Here is an 18,843-nt window from a genome sequence, read left to right as displayed (position 1 = left end):
ATTCGTATTCGCGATATAGTGTTGATCGCGAATATTCTAATCGCGAATATCGGCACTTAGCAACATCCCTAGAAACCAATAGTGTTGATCGCGACTATTCTAATCGCAAGTATTTATCGCGAATGTATTACATTGCCGATTTTCGCAATCAAGTAAGTAATGACTTGAGATCGCGAATTCTCAAATTTGCTAATTTATGGCCATATATGGCCAATATTCGGCCAAAAATTAGCTAAATATTGCGAATTCGAATATTGCCTATGTCGCTCATCACTAGATACAACAGTATCCTCTGAGAGTAGGGTCAGGCTACATGCACACGACAGTGAAAAAAAACGTCCTTTAAAAACGGATAAACTGTCCATTTTTAACTGACTTTTTTTCACTAATGCCTTTCTGAGAAAAGGACGTTAAAAATGGACCCATTCAATTGTATGGGGGCAGGCGGTCAGTGAAAAACGGACAAGATAGAACATGTTCTCTTTTTTAACGTTTGCAAAAAAAAAACTGCTGTGTGAATAACCCCATAGACTACCACTATCACATGTCCGTTTTTCACTGTCGTGAACATGGAGCCTTAGGCTTCTTTCACATCTGCGTTTTGTATTCCGGTTTTGAGATCCGGCAGAGGGTCTCAAAACCGGAGGAAAAAGCTTTTGTTTCGATTTAATATGTCAGGACGCATCCGTTCCGTTTGGATGCGGTTGTATTAAATGAAAACTGAACAAACTGGATCCGGCACTAAAAACAATGTAAGTCAATGGGTGACGAGTCCGTTTTTTTTTTTATCCAAAGAAAACGGATCTGCACACCATTGACTTACATTGTTTTTAGTCCCAGATCTGGTTTTATTCCGTTTCGCAGACCGGACACATAACCGCAGCTTTCAGCAGGTTTTGTGTTCGGTCACAAAACGGAACAAACCGTAACGGAATGCATCCTGATCTGTTTTGTCCTCATTGACAATGCATGGGGATAAAAGGGAAGCGTTTTGCTCCGGTTTTGAGAACCTCCGCCCGATCTCAAAACCGGAAAACAAATGGTGATGGGCCATGTGATGAGCACAGTGGTGTCACCAAAGGTCTTTTTCTCCCAGGTCCTCAAAGAAGAAGAAAGAAATCGAGCCGGGCAGCGTGGACAAGTGGATGGGGTGAGTTTGATTATTTTTTATTATTTTTTTAACCCCTCCAACCCTATTGTACTGTGCATTCTGTATTCAGAATGCTATTATTTTCCCTTATAACCATGTTATAAGGGAAAATAATAAAGATCGGGTCTCCATCCCGATCGTCTCCTAGCAACCGTGCGTGAAAATTCGCACCGCATCCGCACTTGCTTGCGGATGCTTGCAATTTTCACGCAGCCCCATTCACTTCTATGGGGCCTGCGTTGCATGAAAAACGCACAATATAGCGCATGCTGCGATTTTCACGCAACGCACAAGGCATGTCTAGAACCCATTAAAAAAACTTGCAAATTCATACGTGTCAGCAGTAAGCACCCAAACCCTGTTTTTTGAAGCAAAGTCAGGAGTGCATCCAAAAGGAGGAAAATGTAGACGCAAAGGGAAGTCTGATACTTCTCTGTTGTATCCAGTGTCAGACTGGGGTGTTTAGGACCCACCAGTAAAATGTATTTTGGGGGCCCACCGTACGGATACATCCATATTACCTGCTCACACAGCAGTAAGACGCTACCAGGTGATTGATGGGGGCCCTGCAGCAACTTCGAGAAGGCAGGTCCCTGGCCGTCCTGCCTCTGTACCTAGAATCTCAGGTGTCTATAATAATAAATTGGGGAATTTCTTAAATATTCTACCAAGTTTTTTTTATCTGCACTTAGGCTGGTGGAGGTGCTGTACACTGTCTGTAGTGCAGTAAGTCTACTGTGTCATGTGCCACTTGTGCAGAGGTGGAAGACAAGGGACCCCCCTTAGGCCTCCTCCACATTTCCAAGTCAGTGAAACGTCCGTGAAGAATTCAGTCCGTGAAGGATCCGCGGTTGCTCCGTGTGTCCGTTTTTACCCTCCGTGTGTCATCCGTAATTCACTGAGGTTGCTCAGCTGAAAATTAAAGATTCGTCTTCAGTGACCACGGGTGCCATCCGTGTTGTGTCCGTGATTTTCACGGACCCATAGACTTCAAAGGGGCGTGCTCGGTCCCCATCACGGATCAAAGTAGCGCATGTCTCCGTGATTTTTTTTTTACTGACCCACGGTCAGTAAAAAAATACTGAAATGTGAACAGACATATTTAAATCAATGGGAACGTTTGCTGTCCGTGGAAAAAAGCGGACCGCACACGTCAGTGAAAAACGGAAATGTGGACGAGGCTTTACTCAGGGGCCCATTAGGCGATTCACCTGTATCCCTGTGGGCCTGGACTTGTGTCCATTAAAACTGCACCAAAAGCTGCTTGTTATAATAATAAAAATAATAAAGTAATTAAACAAAAAATATATAACAATAACAATAATAAAGGCAAAAAAAACACCACAAAAATGCCCGACCCTAATGGTTATGTGGCAGTTTTCTGAAAATATCTGACGTCATAGTTCATGCATAAGCTTTTAAAAACTGTATTTTTTAATTTCTTCCACTTTGTAGTTAAAAAACTGTTTAACTGAAGGACAAGAAATATCCCATTGAGGGTAATATTCAGGGGAAAACCAGGGTCAATCATAGGGGACAGTGAGACCTAATCTAGCCTGTTTCCCAAATTTTTCGATCAAAATATGTAATATCCCAAAATTGCATTAACTTTGCTTCCATTTTTTGTAGTTTGTGACATTTTGCTACTTTTGGGCTATTTCTAAATGCTGTGACCCCCGCCACCTTCCTTTCTTTTCCCCGTCTCATTTTCCGCAGCCCCCTGTTAACAAAACAATGGAAGTCTTATCAAGCCGGACCAGGCACTGAGAAGTGATAGACATATAAGGATCCCGGCTTTACTACTACAGAAAACTCACCCGGCCGCGCCAGGAGCAAAGCTGAAATATGCATTTTAAGAATCTAATTGAAAATGACTAGAATCTGCCCAATACAAGATCTGTATACGTGATCACTTGCAGGGTTTTTTTTTTTTTTTGCACCAAATATCACAATTTGCAACAAATGACTCATAAGGTGTGTGATGTATGGTATATTTTTTGAAAATGGTTTCTGGGAACAGTAATCATTTACTCCACCCCTTCCATTGAGCAAAAGTGCACAAAAATTTTCAATTTTTTCAAAAGTTTATAAATTTGTCAAATATACTTATACACCAGAAAAGAGGGAGAGAGGCGCACAAGGGTCTAAGGTGCAAACCTTTCATAAATATGGCACAATTTATAAAAAAAAAAAATATATATATATATATATATATATCCCTAATTTATTAAAACTTTTCATAAATATGGCACAATTTATAAAATATATATATATGTATATATATATATAAAACCCTAATTTATAAAAAAAAGTGGGGCAAATACAATGATAAATTAAAAAAAATTGATAAATAAATAAATACATTATATATATATATATATATATATATAATGTATTTATTTATATATTATTATTTTTTTATCATTGTAGTTGCCTCTCTTTTTTTAAAATAAATTAGGGTTATATATACTGTGTATATATATATATATATATATATATATATATATATTTATTAAAAAACACATACAACATTTTGTTAAATTATTAACATTTTAGGCATATTCTAATTATCAGATTAAATTAAAAGTATTTTTACCTACCAGCACACTCTGATATAACAAGAATCATCATGACCTATATTCATGCTGCCTACAGAACAAACAGACTATATACACTCCAATACTATTCATCTCACAATACAAAAGGAATAAGAAAAAAAATAATGAAATAAAATTTTTTGATAAATGCCCATTTTCCTTGCCCATCTCAGTAAAAGAATAAATTCCAAAATCGTAGTCCAATTAATGGCAAAAACCATCACTATTCCTGCCTACAAAATGAAAAAGATGTTACGAAACTGGAAAACAAAACAAAAAAAACCCCTAAAAGACAAAAAAAAAAGACAGTTCACAGGATCCCCCAAGCCTGAATCATGAAATAAAAAATTACAGTAAACACCAATTTTTGCAGAGATTCACGTTTTTAAAGCTTGCGGATGGTTGAAATAGGAAAAAGGAAATTTACTAAGCGTTGCAAAGGAAATCTTGTTGCCTTCTATTGTGGCCGTGGGGGTGTTTCTTGCCCAACCCAAACTTATCTCTCTTGATAAAAAAAAAGCAAAAAAAAAAGCCAGAATAACCCCCCAAATAGTTGCCAACCCAAGGCTCGAGAGCGATAGAAGAGATTTGCCTCACCTTGATCGTACTTGCCATCCTGCTGATCAGTTTTATTGATTCTATATTAAAAAGTGAAATAATTTTTTTAGCCTCGCTCTGGACACAAAGTAGAATTTGATGGCGTTGTTTGGAGCGGATGAGATTGTGCGAGCTCCGGGAAATGAAGTCAGGCAATGACAGGAAGAGAGTCCTATTGGTGCTGGCCTATGTTACTCTAAGAAACAGGATATTTGGGAGAACCAAGATAAGAGAGCTTGAAAACAATGATGTTTTTCTTGATGATACGTGCTAGAAGATATATATTTATAATATTTTTTTTTTTTTTAAATGTCACATGCCCATGTCTGCTCAGGCAGGTGTGACAGAAGGCAACGCTCGGTGATATGTGAGTTCAGGCAGGATACAGATGCTTGGAATTGCCAGCCAACTTTTTTTCTCAGTTTATTGTAGCCTCTCCCTTGAGGATAAGGACATGTTTTGTGTTCAAAAAGGCAAAATTTTATGTGTCATTTTATGTTTCACATCCATTAGGTAGGAAGCTGTTATAGGTTTTTCATGGAAATTCTATATTGTAAGTGATGCCTTCATTTTTATTCATATTTTTGAATTAGAAGGTCAGACATTTAGTGTTGGCCAAAGACAAACGTTCAATGAGATACTTCTGGCGCCTGGCAATGTTGAACATGTCCATAGTAATAAGGCCTCATGCACACGACCGTTGTTGTATTCCGTTCCGCAAAATGGGGTTCCGTTGTTCCGTGATCCGTTTCTGTTTCCGTGTGTCTTCCTTTAATTTTGGAGGATCACCAGACATGAAGGAAAGTAAAAAAAAATCTAAGTCAAGTTTGCTTGGTAAATAATAGGAAAAAAACGGACGCGGACGCGGATGACAATCTTGTGTGCCTCTGTTTTTTTTCGCGGACCCATTGACTTGAATGGGTCCGCGAACCGTTATCCACGAAAAAAATAGGACAGGTCATATTTTTTTGACGGACTGAAACCACGGATCACGGACGCGGATGACAAACGGTGCTTTAGCCGAGTTTTCAACGGACCCATTGAAAGTCAATGGGTCCACAGAAAATCACGGAAAACGGAACAACGGTCGTGTGCATGAGGCCTTAGTCAGAGCAACTGGACTTGTTGTATTAATTTTTTTTCTGGTCATCTCATTTACAGTGGCTTGTACAAGAAATCTCCTGCATTAAATACTGGTGACTCATGTTTCAGTCATGGAGGTAACGTGTTGATTGCATATGCTTGACTGAACCTATTAGGTAGGTACTTGTGGAGAGCTTTTTCAAGGATACAGGGTAGGTTGGTGTTCGCAGTAGACAGGTGTTTGGGCCAGTTAAGGCTAGTTTTACGCTAGCGTTAAAGGGTTGTCTCATCTTAGACAATAGGGGCATATCACCAGGATATATCCCCATTGTCTGATAGGTGCGGGTCCCAGCGGTGAATGCGCGGTGTTCTCCCATTTACTTCTATGGGGAGCCGGCTTGGTGGTGGCCGGACCGGAGTCATCCAGTCATCACTTTCCCCATATAGGCGCGGGTCCCAGCGGTGGGACCCACATCTATAACACAATGGGGGCATATCCTAGTGATATGCCCCCATTGTCTGAGATGAGACAACCCCTTTAAGGAGAAGCTACCTGGTTTCAGCATTGCTGGATGCTACCCGATGCCTGTTGGACTGATTAACTATAATGGGGACCCGCAGGGTTCTAGCTGCAGCAAATATGCTGAGAATCAGCAGGACAAAAAACGCTGCACAGGGTGAACATATGACTGCACGTCCAGAAAGCTAATTTGCATACCATTTTTCCCAGAGGAGCATTGCATGGCCTATAAGACTGCTTACCGCTATCAGGCTCTCTCCACAAGGAGAAACAGTGCTCATTACTAAACTGTATCACATCATTATTATAAATTATATACACTCACCTAAAGAATTATTAGGAACACCTGTTCTATTTCTCATTAATGCAATTATCTAGTCAACCAATCACATGGCAGTTGCTTCAATGCATTTAGGGGGGTGGTCCTGGTCAAGACAATCTCCTGAACTCCAAACTGAATGTCAGAATGGGAAAGAAAGGTGATTTAAGCAATTTTGAGCGTGGCATGGTTGTTGGTGCTAGACGGGCCGGTCTGAGTATTTCACAATCTGCTCAGTTACTGGGATTTTCACGCACAACCATTTCTAGGGTTTACAAAGAATGGTGTGAAAAGGGAAAAACATCCAGTATGCGGCAGTCCTGTGGGCAAAAATGCCTTGTGGATGCTAGAGGTCAGATGAGAATGGGCCGACTGATTCAAGCTGATAGAAGAGCAACGTTGACTAAAATAACCACTCGTTACAACCGAGGTATGCAGCAAAGCATTTGTGAAGCCACAACACGCACAACCTTGAGGCGGATGGGCTATAACAGCAGAAGACCCCACCGGGTACCACTCATCTCCACTACAAATAGGAAAAAGAGGCTACAATTTGCACGAGCTCACCAAAATTGGACTGTTCAAAACTGGAAAAATGTTGCCTGGTCTGATGAGTCTCGATTTCTGTTGAGACATTCAAATGGTAGAGTCTGAATTTGGCGTAAACAGAATGAGAACATGTATCCATCCTCTGATGGCTACTTCCAGCAGGATAATGCACCATGTCACAAAGCTCGAATCATTTCAAATTGGTTTCTTGAACATGACAATGAGTTCACTGTACTAAAATGGCCCCTCAGTCACCAGATCTCAACCCAATAGAGCATCTTTGGGATGTGGTGGAAGGGGAGCTTCGTGCCCTGGATGTGCATCCCTCAAATCTCCATCAACTGCAAGATGCTATCCTATCAATATGGGCCAACATTTCTAAAGAATGCTATCAGCACCTTGTAGAATCAATGCCACGTAGAATTAAGGCAGTTCTGAAGGCAAAAGGGGGTCCAACACCGTATTAGTATGGTGTTCCTAATAATTCTTTAGGTGAGTGTATATTAGCAAAATTCAATCCAGTTCTATTCAGCCAAATTGTTTGACCAATTTGATTAGAGTCCAAATCAACTCTACCTGAACCGAAAGTGCTCTGATCGGCAAGAAGATTTGTGCATGACGCTCAAAAGTCTCCTAAGGGTCCATTCACAACTCCGCAAAATGGGTCCGCATCTGTTTCGCATTTTTGCGGAGCAGGTGCGGACCCATTCATTTTCAATGGGGCCGGAATGTGCTGTCCGCACCCGCACTTCCGTTCCGCCAAAAAAATAGAACATGTCCTATTCTTGTCCGCAATTGTGGACAAGAAAAGGCATTTTCTATGAGAGTGCAGGCGATGTGCGATCCGCAAAACACATACGGACGTGTGAATGGACCCTAAGACAAATTTTTTGTTTTTATTCTTATTTTTTATTTTTTTTTATTAATTTTACTTTCTCTACCTCTCTCTCTCTTCCAAATCGAATTACCCAAAATTCGGATTCAGATGCAACTCAAATTTCTACAAAAATTTGGTTTGAATTCAGTTCAAATCGATTCGCTTACCTCTGATCAATGTATGACAACGTTACATGCTCACACTATTATTTAGTCACTGAATGGTACTGTCATTTGGCAATTTATGATGCCATAATGTAAACACCGTATAGCACTATTTTAAGCTATATTACTCTCTACTTTATATTTTTTTATTTTTTATTTTAGGCACTTATATAGCTCTGACATATTCCGCAGCTCTTTACAGACATTTGCACCAAGCTGTCCCCAATGGGGCTCACAAAGTATGTTCCCTATCAGTATGTCTTTGGAGTGTGGGAGGAAACCGGAGAACCCGGAGGAAACCCAAGCAAACACAGGGAGGACCTACAAACTCCATGCAGATGTTGTCCTTGGTCGGATTCGAACCTAGAACCCCAGGGCTACTTTATGACAATGTTGTAAGGCACGATTATGTAGGCATTGTGTTGTATTGTCACTGTATGGTAGCATACTGTACTGTAAGCACTTTGGCACTATATTATTGCAGGGACCATATGGCGCTAAATTGATCTCGGCTTCCAGAAAAAAGCCCCTCTGTCCACAAACACCACAAGGAAGATGGGAGCTCCTGGGTTATTTCATGTCTTCGTCCTAGGATATCAGACCAGCTGTAGGAGGGAGGGCGAGTTTTTTTTTTAATATTGTATCACAAGTATTTTTTTTTAACTTTAGATTGTGATTATCTGTTAAAACAGAAACAGGGCTCCAAAGTATTTTAGGAGTAAAATGGGAAAGCTATAATTCATTCACTGGGTGATAAGAAAGTTGTCAGAAGCGAGACACATTTTCTGGCGTACCATACCTCAGCCCACAATTCTGCAGATAAAAAGTTATTTCCCAAAAATAGAAAGTGCATATGATGGAAAGACGCTGCAGGCTAGGAACTGTACGGCTTTATAGATGACCGGTCTAGTGGTTGGAAACCATAGTCATGTAGATATCATAGAGGGGAACTCTTCATAGGGGTCTATTTGGAGGAGCGTAGGTGGTCAAGGCCTATTCTGATGGGGGGTTAGTCTCCACAAGCTCTAAAGCTAGGTATTAGTATTTTTCTGTTTTGTTGTGGCAGCCATTGTTACAAAGGCTGACAGCAGGAAGTGCCGCCATATTGATTCTATCAATAAATATAGCTGCACTTCCTGTTATCCCTTTTACCAAAAAACAGAAAAGTACTAATAACTCTGTAAGAAAATAAAACATAATTACCAAACTTTGGGTACTTCTCGAGCATTTAATTTACTAATTGCCAATTTTGAAGGGGTTTTCTATGATTACTATGGTGTTTAACAGATATGCTCATGTAGTTGGTTACCTCATGTCAATTTTCCCCATACCTATCAAGTCTTTAGGTATTGGAGCTCTCTTCCTTCGTTAGGCATCATCAATGGATTAGTTTAGGTCAGACTCATTCCCTAACTTGCTCTTCCTAATCTCTCCTCTAGGGGGCGTTTAACATATTCAATGGCTATACAGACACTAATAAGGTCAATACAAGACATATAGCAATAGAATAGCCAAGAGAGAGCGCCACCTTGTGGATGAAATCGCACCGAAGAATTAAGAATTCTGTTCCACCCTGTGCTCTGTATGGTAGATATGGAGCGCCATTGCCTTCTGAATACTGCTCCATGACATATAAACAAGGGGAGACGGTGACGGGACGCGCCGGGAGCTGGAACCAGAACTTGTTTAACATTATGTAGAGACAAATAACTTCAGGATAAGAGCTATTCTTGTCTTCAATCTTTATCTGCAAGATTGAAATAGTAAAATAGAGGATGTGCACGAGAGGTCGCATCCTGTCATCTGCGCTGTGGACGCGGTGCGGTGAGATAACGCTGTATTGTTTTCTTATCACTTCCCCCACATAAACACATACAAGATACATTTAGCTTCTAGTGTGAGAAGAGTAGCCTTGCCTGGGCTCAAGGGGTTAAAAGCACACAATGGGAGAGCCCACGACAGGACATGCTTAATGGGCAGCCTTGTATGTTAGAAGGAGTAACTGCTTTCCTTTCCTCAGGTTTTTGCCTCCAGATTATTTATTTTGTGCTTCTGCGAAGAAGTTTCTTCTAATCCTTGGTAGCTATTTAACGAGGCAATTAGTTACCTGGGCACTGGTCCCTTTAATCTGGGCAATTAGGCAGTCAGAGATACAGGGCCGCATCCAAGCATCCCTGGTGGCCTAGGGCAGTAAAGGGGTTAAAACCTGTACCCCTGGTGGTCCAGCTCAGTGAAGGGGGTTAATGCTAGAATCCCTGGTGGTCTAGGGTAGTACAGGTATTAGTGTCAACAACCCTGGTGAATTGTCAACATACCTGCTGGTCTAGGGCAGTGAAAGAGATAATTTCAATATTCCCAGTGGTCTAGGGCAGGGATGGGCAAACTGTGGCTCTCCGGCACCCTTCAGAATTTCCTTAGTATTGCAAATGTGATGTCATTATTGTCAGTGTCTCAGAAATTGCCACAGGTGTCCTCACTACAGGATAGCCTCAAGTCAATCTGTTGGGGGGCACTTGAAATCTGGAGTTGAGAAACACTGGTCTAGGGTAGTCAGGTTGGTAATTCTAGTATCCCTGGTGATCTAGAGCAGTTAAGGATCCCTAGTGGTTCAGGACAGCGAAGGGATAAAGGTAAGGATTCATGGTGGTCTTCCAAGCTTCAGCGTTGTTCTGGCTGTAACAGGAGGCTCAACAAAGATGGGGATAGAGAGGACCGCGCAGCTGTACAACTCAATCTATAATGGTGCAGAGTGACTCAGGAACGCTCTACCCGATCATTAACGGGAGAACTCAGGAAGTCTCTAGCAGGAGCCACATTCCAGTAGGGATATGCAGCTTCTTCTACTGTGCAGCTCAGAGAGAACAGTGGTTAGCACCTTTCTGCCAATTTATTCTTACATTTCCATAACAGAGGAATAAAACAATGATGCAGATTCCTAAGAAATAATTCTCCAGAATTATTACTGTATTTTTTGCCCCATAAGACACAATTTTTTTCCCCCAAAGTGGGGGAAAAATGTCACTGCGTCTTATGGGGTGAATACTAATGAATGCTTCCAATATGGAAGCACTCATAAGTACCAGAGGACCGGTAAGAGGTGAATGCAGCGCTCCCCAGGCTCTGTACTCACTGCTTCCTGGTCCTCTGCCGTCAGTTGTGCTGTGGCTGCGCACAGCGTGAGGGCGCTCTGTGACCCGACGCTGTGCGCATCGGGTCACAGCACAGCCAACGGCAGGATGGAGAGAGCGCTGGAGGCGAGGAGTGGCGGTGTCCGGAGCAGGAGAGGTAAGTGGATTTTTTATTTTATGTGATTTGAGGCTGGGGGCTGATGAAATAAGGCTGGGGGCTGATGAAATAAGGCTGGAGGATGGTGAAATAAGGCTGGGGGCTAATGAAATAAGGCTGGGGGCTGATGAAATAAGGCTGGGGGCTGGTGAAATAAGGCTGGGGGCTGGTGAAATAAGGCTGGGGGATGGTGAAATAAGGCTGGGGGCTGGTGAAATAAGGCTGGGGGATGGTGAAATAAGGCTGGGGGCTGGTGAAATAAGGCATGGCGGCTGATAAAAGAGGCATGAGGGCTGATATATGGCTGGGAGCTGATGTATGGATGGGGACTGATTTGAGGCTGGGGGCTGATATGAGCAATGGGGGTCTTATCTGAGGTCTGAATGGGGGGGTCTTATTTATATTGGGGCTCTTATCTGAGGTCTAATTGGAGGTCATTCACATTGGGGTCTGATCTGAGGTCTTATTGGGGACTTATTAACATTGGGGGTCTGATTGGTGCTGTGAGTTGAGGTCTGATTAACATTGGGGGTCTGATCTGAGGTATGATTGGGGGTCTGATTACTGGTCTGATCTGAGGTTTAATGAATTTTTTTTTTTATTATTTCCCTCTTCTAAAACCTAGGTGCGTCTTATGGGCCGGTGCATCTTATAAGGTGAAAAATACGGTACTTCATGACCAACAAATGCATTTAGTAACGCAGACATATCAGGAGTGGTGACGGATATTCTTCACGAGGAGTAGTAAAGTGTTGTTATCCAGTTTTCCCATACAATCCAGTAATTATCTCTTGCCTGTAATCAGTATTGCTTATGATTAGGGCAGAGTTACAGATTAATTACGTCACTTGCGTCCTCATAGCATGGTCACATCAAAGTGAAGTATTCAGGAGCCAGAACAAAGGATGACTCGGCCGCCAGTGATCTCAACGGGAGTGGAAAACACAGGAAGGACTATTATGCTTCACCCCACCACCATGCTGACCCAGTCAATACAGATCAGCTCTGCCACCATCGAGATTTAGACTCCAGTTTATTAAGCCTTCTATGAATTGTTCTGATACAGTATTGACATGTACTAATACCCACAGGGAGCAATTCTTGACTTTTTGATTCCCGCGGATGTGAAGTGGCTCCTGAAACCGGGGATGATAAGCAGAGGGGTAACTAGGGTTTTCTTCTGCTGGGGCAATTTACTACCCTAGCTCTGTACCTAAATACACTGGCTAAGGCAGAATGGCACCTAAGGTACGCTTTTCCCACTGGGCCGTGCAGCAAAGACGGGCAAATGATGAGTGGTTCTACCCTTAAAAGGAATCTGTCAGCAGTTTTGACCATGCTAAACTGCTGACAGCACTAGGAAAGGGTTGGGGAGAGCAGTACTAACATGCCTTTTGTGGAGCTTTCATCATCAGAGTTAGTGTATGCTTTTATAACTTTTATTCTGCCATACTCTGCTTTTGCAAGGGTCCAGGAGGCGGAGCCTCACAGTGAAGTGCTCTCTGAATTGAACTGCTTCACAGCCTCTCCCCTTTGATTGACAGCTAAAGCATCCAACCAATACAGCTGTTACTAGAGCAGGGGGAGGGGCTGTCAACCAGCTCAATGCAGAGAGCACTTTACAGAGAGGCTGCGCCTCCTGGGCACTTGCAAAAGCAAAGTATGGCAGAATAAAAGTTCTTATTCACACTACTCCTGATAATAAAACCTCCACAAAATGTATGTTTGTACTTATGTCTCCTGCACTTGCCTAGTATTGTCAGCAGTTTAGCACGGTCAAAGCTGCTGACAGATGCTTTATTAATATTCCGGTCACTGCTTCCAATTACACAATTTTATTTCCATGTCACGTGTGTGCACACCAGGGCCAATTTTAAATAAAACATGTTAATCAGCGCACCCATTGAAGACAAAGACAATCACCTACTCAATTTCAAACCCAGGACCCTAATGCTGTAAAACAACTGCTTACCTTCTGAGCCATCATGCTGTCCTACCCACTGAGCATCATGCTGTTCTACCTACAGATCCACCATTTTGTTCTGCCCATTAAGCCACCTTCCAGTTCTAAGTACTGAGCCATGCTTTCATCTCTACTGATCCACTATGCAGTCTTACCCACTGAGTCACCATGCTGTCTTATGTAGTGAGCTATTATCCTGACCTACCCATTGAGTCACCGTGTTGCCCTAACTATTGAGCCACCATGCTGCCCTATTGATTCACCACATTGTCCTACCCACTGAACCACCATGCTGTTCTATTTATCCACCATGTTGTCCTACCCACTGAGTATCATGCTTTCCTACCCACTGAGCCACCATGATGTCCTACTTACAAATCCACCACACTGTTCTACCCACTAAGCCTCCTTTCTGTTCTACACACTCAGCCACTATGTGAGCCCATCTAGTAAGTATTGCCCTGTTGATCCACCATGCTATCCTGCTCACTGAGTCATCATATTGTCTTATTGTCCTATATTGCCACCATGCTGTCCTGCCCATTATGTTATCATTATTTTCTGCCCGCTGAGCCACCATGCTGTCCTAAGTACTGAGCCATGCTATTGTACCTACTGATCCACAATTTAGTCTTACCCACTGAGCCACCATGCTGTCTTACGTAGTGAGCCATTATTCTGTCCTACTTATGTAGTCACCATGTTGCCCCAGCCATTGAGCCACCATGCTGCCCTATTGATTCACCACATTGTTCTACCCACTGAGCCACCATGCTGTTCTATTTATACACCACATTTTCCTACCCACTGAGCCACCATGTTGTTTAATCCACTGAGCCACCATACAGCACTATCTACTGAGCCACCACAGTGTCCAACCAAACAGGACCGACTTGCTGTCCTACCCTCTGAGCCACCATGCTGCCTTACTCACTGAGCCACCATTCTGCCCTATCCACTGTCCAACTTTAGCAATCCTGTGACATAGCTAAATCTCTCAAGTACTATGAAAAAAGTTTTCTCGGACCTCAGATAAACAATTCTCTTCATAACCTCAAACCATTTTATCAGTGCATCAAACCATGAAATTCTATCACATTTCTGCATTTTTTTACTGATAGACGTCTGTAGGACCGGAGTACACTAGAGGGCGCCACACACTCTCCTAACTGTGCCTCAATAGTGTGTTTATTACACAGAAGTCTGGGCACAAACATAAAACCTCAGAGGTCACCTGCTCGGTGGCAGAAAGTTCTAATAAACTAAGAACATCTTTCATTTCTTCTTCATTTTTATTACATTTTTTTATTTTACTGCCAGATGATAATTAAAAGGGGCTTTCTTTAATCCAGATTCTAACAAGATGCAGAACTGTAGGAATCAGTCGCCCGGCAGAGTCCCCCCCCCCCCCCCCCCCTTCATAGTCTTATCAAAGAATCCTCTCCCATATTGCGAAAGCTGTTTTGCATTTTCGTCCTTTCTCGTCAAGGATGGAAAGACTTCTGGTGTCTTATGGCCGCCTGCTTGCCGTATGATCACATCTGTAGACCATCCCCCGAGCGTAGCCTTCCAAATTCTTCTACTACACGTGTGGTTCCAAGTCGTATCCTCGGTGAACTTCGGGTGAAGATATGGGGATAGCCCACCAAGCGCGTTAATCACATGTCATCCATCGCCTAGCGCCTGCCGTTAATCAGTCTCGCTGAGGATTTGGCCCAGTTGCAGGACTGGTCATGACAGATCAGGACCTTAGCTTGCCCATGTTAAAATATAAGGACTAGTTGATGGATATAAATAACACGAGGTGATGTCATCGGTTCTAAGAATGAGAGGAGGCGCGGTCATCACTTAGAACAGCAACATTGGCGCTCATTGCTGTCCGCTGCACCAAGCCGAAAATCTCTCTTTGGCTGTGGTTCTCCCATCTGCTTTCGATCTACTGTTTAGGTAAAGTCATATTTAGAAGCTTTCGAGTTAGTACCATGTTTCTGTTTTCCTGACATAGAGCTCCAAATCCCTTGCATAGACATAGAACTAAATGAATTGAGAATCTGAAATAAACATGAATTTTAGCTGCCTGCAGTCACCACTAGAGGGAGCTTACTGCATATTGTTTTATTATTGAGTTTGGCGTATAACAGTATGCAGTAAAATCCCTCTAGTGGTGGCTGCAGGCAGCCAGAATAATAGTATGCAGTAAGCACCCTCTAGTGGTGGCTGCAGGCAGCCAGAATAATAGTATACAGTAAGCACCCTCTAGTGGTGGCTGCAGGCAACCAAAATAACAGTATGCATTCAGCTCCTCCTAGCAGTGGCCACAGACAGAAAGAATTACAGAGTGTATGAAGCTCCTTCTAGTGGTGGCCGCAAGAAACCAAAACAACAGTATACAGTAAGTTCCCTCAAATGGTGGCCACAGGCAACCAGAATAACAGTATGCACTAAGCTCCCTCTAGTAATGGCCACAGCTAATAAAAATAACAGTATACAGTAAGCTCCTTCTAGTGGCGGCTGCAGACAGCAAGAACAACAGTATGCAGTATGCTCCATCTAGTGGCGGCTGCTGGCAACCAAATAATAGTATACAGTAAGCACCCTCTAATGGCGGCTGCAGGCAACAAGAATAACAGTATGCAGTAAGCTCCCTCTAGTGGCGGCTGCAGGCAGCCAGAATAACAGTATTCAGTAAGCTCCTTCTAGTGGCGGCTGCAGGCAACAAGAATAACAGTATGCAGTAAGCTCCCTCTAGTTGCAGCTGCAGGCAGCCAGAATAATAGTATTCAGTAAGCTCCCTCTAGTGGTGGCTGCAGGCAGCCAGAATAATAGTATTTAGTAAGCTCCCTCTAGTGGTGGCTGCAGGCAGCAAGAATAACAGTATGCAGTAAGCTCCCTCTAGTGGCAGCTGCAGGCAGCCAGAATAACAGTATTCAGTAAGCTCCCTCTAGTGGCAGCTGCAGGCAGCCAGAATAATAGTATTCAGTAAGATCCATCTAGTGGTGGCTGCAGGCAGCAAGAATAACAGTATGCAGCAAGCTCCCTCTAGTGGCGGCTGCAGGCAGCAAGAATAACAGTATACAGTAAGCTCCATCTAGTGGTGGCTACAGGCAGCCAGAATAACAGTATGCAGTAAGCTCCATCTAGTGGTGGCTGCAGGCAGCCAGAATAACAGTATGCAGTAAGCTCCATCTAGTGGTGGCTGCAGGCAGCCAGAATAACAGTATGCAGTAAGATCCATCTAGTGGCGGCTGCAGGCAGCAAGAATAACAGTATGCAGTAAGCTCCATCTAGTGGTGGCTGCAGGCAGCCAGAATAACAGTATGCAGTAAGCTCCATCTAGTGGTGGCTGCAGGCAGCCAGAATAACAGTATGCAGTAAGCTCCATCTAGTGGCGGCTGCAGGCAGCAAGAATAACAGTATGCAGTAAGCTCCATCTAGTGGTGGCTGCAGGCAGCCAGAATAACAGTATACAGTAAGCTCCCTCTAGTGGCGGCTGCAGGCAGATAGAATAATAGTATTCAGTAAGCTCCATCTAGTGGTGGCTGCAGGCAGCCAGAATAACAGTATGCAGTAAGCTCCCTCTAGTGGCGGCTGCAGGCAGCCAGAATAACAGTATACAGTAAGCTACCTCTAGTGGCGGCTGCAGGCAGCCAGAATAATAGTATTCAGTAAGATCCATCTAGTGGCAGCTGCAGGCAGCCAGAATAACAGTATGCAGTAAGCTCCCTCTAGTGGCAGCTGCAGGCAGCCAGAATAACAGTATTCAGTAAGCTCCCTCTAGTGGTGGCTGCAGGCAGCAAGAATAACAGTATGCAGTAAGCTCCCTCTAGTGGTGGCTGCAGGCAGGTGTGATACCTGGAGAAAAGTGTTACCTGAAAGGGGGGAGTTGATTTCTGGAAATGGTGGGGATAATATGTGGTGGTGGTGAGTTATATCAGGAGAGGTGGGGGGCAGAGGGGTGCAAAGGGGTACATTTTCCGACCTTTGGAAAATAAAAAGGAAAGGTGGAATCTGATTGGCTATTATGATCATTTCTACGATCATTCATCCCCATACAGTTTCGTAGTTTGTCGGCAGAACATCCCTGTTTACAGGAGGAGATCTGCTGCCGATAAACAGGGATTTCTGGTGCCGCACGAAAGATACTGTCACCTGAAAAACAAGCATTTTATGTTGGATGATCGACAGCAGCTTTACATGGGCTAATGATCGGGAACGATCGGTCACAGGAATGTTCATTCCCTTTAATTGACCCGAGGGTGGGTCGGTATAAAAGGGACCTTAACCTTTAAGTAGATGTAAGAATACAGATAAATTAGAGAAACATTAATGCGAGTTCTGGACCGAACTCGAAGGTTCACTGGACTCAAAATGTGAAGTTAATTCCGGGCAATCGGGAGCATTCGTTCTCATACCTAATACTAATCCAAAACCAACAAGGTGCATGCCGAAGGCCAAATATTCCACATAATCTAAACAGAGAGGTTAAAATATCTACTAGACGTGTAAAAATAGCATCTTCTACACACCCATACACCCACGCCCCATCTCAGTATTGGTTGTCACCCTAAACCCCTGCTTTCTTCATTTAGACGCAGCATGTGACACATGCTCTTAAACTCATACTTCACCTTAAACCAGCCTGTAGACAGAGATCTTATTATTATCCGTGTCTAGATATAGAAATTGGGATTCGGGAAAGAAAATGACCAAAAATGTAATTTCCTAGAGTAAAATTCAGGGCAATGATGCAAAGGGCCAAATAAAAAAAAACTTCCAAAACTCTATTGCCCTCTAGTGGTAAGTGGGAGAATTACCCAAGAAGAAATTTAGATCATCTCCTGCCGCCCTCGACTAGAAAAAACTATTCTTAGGGCTCATGCACACGGCCTTTGTGCGGCTTTTCCGTGCATTGGGGACCGCAATTTGCGTTCCCCAATGCACAGGCAACATCCGTGCGGCGGCCGGGACGGATCGAGACCTATTCAACTTGAACATGTTCTATTTTTTTGCGGTGCAGAGGCATGGACAGGAACACCACGGGGTTCTGATCCGTACTTCCGTTTCGCACCACACCGCATCTCCCGAATTGCAGACCTATTCAAGTGATGCAGGGAGCACACGGCCGGTGCTTGTGTATATGCGGTCCGCAATACGGCCACGGCCGTGTGCATGAGCCCTTAGGCTATTCATATGAATTTGGCATGAAGGTTTGTGTTAAATTAGATTTAATCTTAGGCTACATGCCCACGAACGTGGTTTGGTTTCGCATCCGAGCTGCATTTTTTGGCGGCTCGGATGTGGACCCATTCACTTCAATGGGGCCGCAAAAGATGCGGACAGCACTCCATGTGCTGTCCGCATCCGTTGCTCCGTTCCATAGCCCCTGCAAAAAAATAGAACATTTTCCTATTCTTGTCCGTTTTGCAGACAAGGATAGGCATTGTTACAATGGATCCGCAAAAAAAAAAACGGATGCCATACGGACGTCATCCGTTTTTTTTCCCGGACCGCAAAACACATACGGTCGTGTGCATGGAGCCTTACTCAAGGGCTATATGTTCCATAGACGTATAATGTACTGCTATGGGGCTCATGAGATTAGAGGTGACGCTAACAAGTGAAGTAGGAAACCAACTAATGCTAACCATGCCCTGATCCTCTTCAGGAGATGAAGGGTGTCAAAGGGTTACAAGCCTAGCAGTCCTATACTTAGATGTTTGGGCATGATGGCGAAACAGC

General features: G+C 43.3%; 1 protein-coding gene across 2 annotated transcripts in view; it reads right to left on the bottom strand.

The window, feature by feature from the left end:
- The window catches only part of ERG (ETS transcription factor ERG), a 226,105-nt gene that overhangs the window by 79,602 nt on the left and 127,660 nt on the right, over positions 1–18,843 (bottom strand). The window contains exon 1 of one of the 2 annotated variants that reach the window (XM_040423092.1): positions 4,345–4,491. The exons of the other annotated variant lie outside the window; for it this stretch is intronic. Within the exon in view, the coding sequence (XP_040279026.1) occupies positions 4,345–4,362 (18 nt within the window). The 5' untranslated portion in view covers positions 4,363–4,491. Of the gene's footprint in view, positions 1–4,344; positions 4,492–18,843 lie in introns of those variants that run through there. 2 annotated transcript variants of the gene reach the window in all.

This window comes from Bufo bufo, chromosome 3 (assembly GCF_905171765.1).
Source record: "Bufo bufo chromosome 3, aBufBuf1.1, whole genome shotgun sequence".
NCBI classification, from domain to species: domain Eukaryota; kingdom Metazoa; phylum Chordata; class Amphibia; order Anura; family Bufonidae; genus Bufo; species Bufo bufo.
Note: the sequence above shows the minus strand (reverse complement) of the source record. Positions and strands in the feature narration are given on the sequence as shown.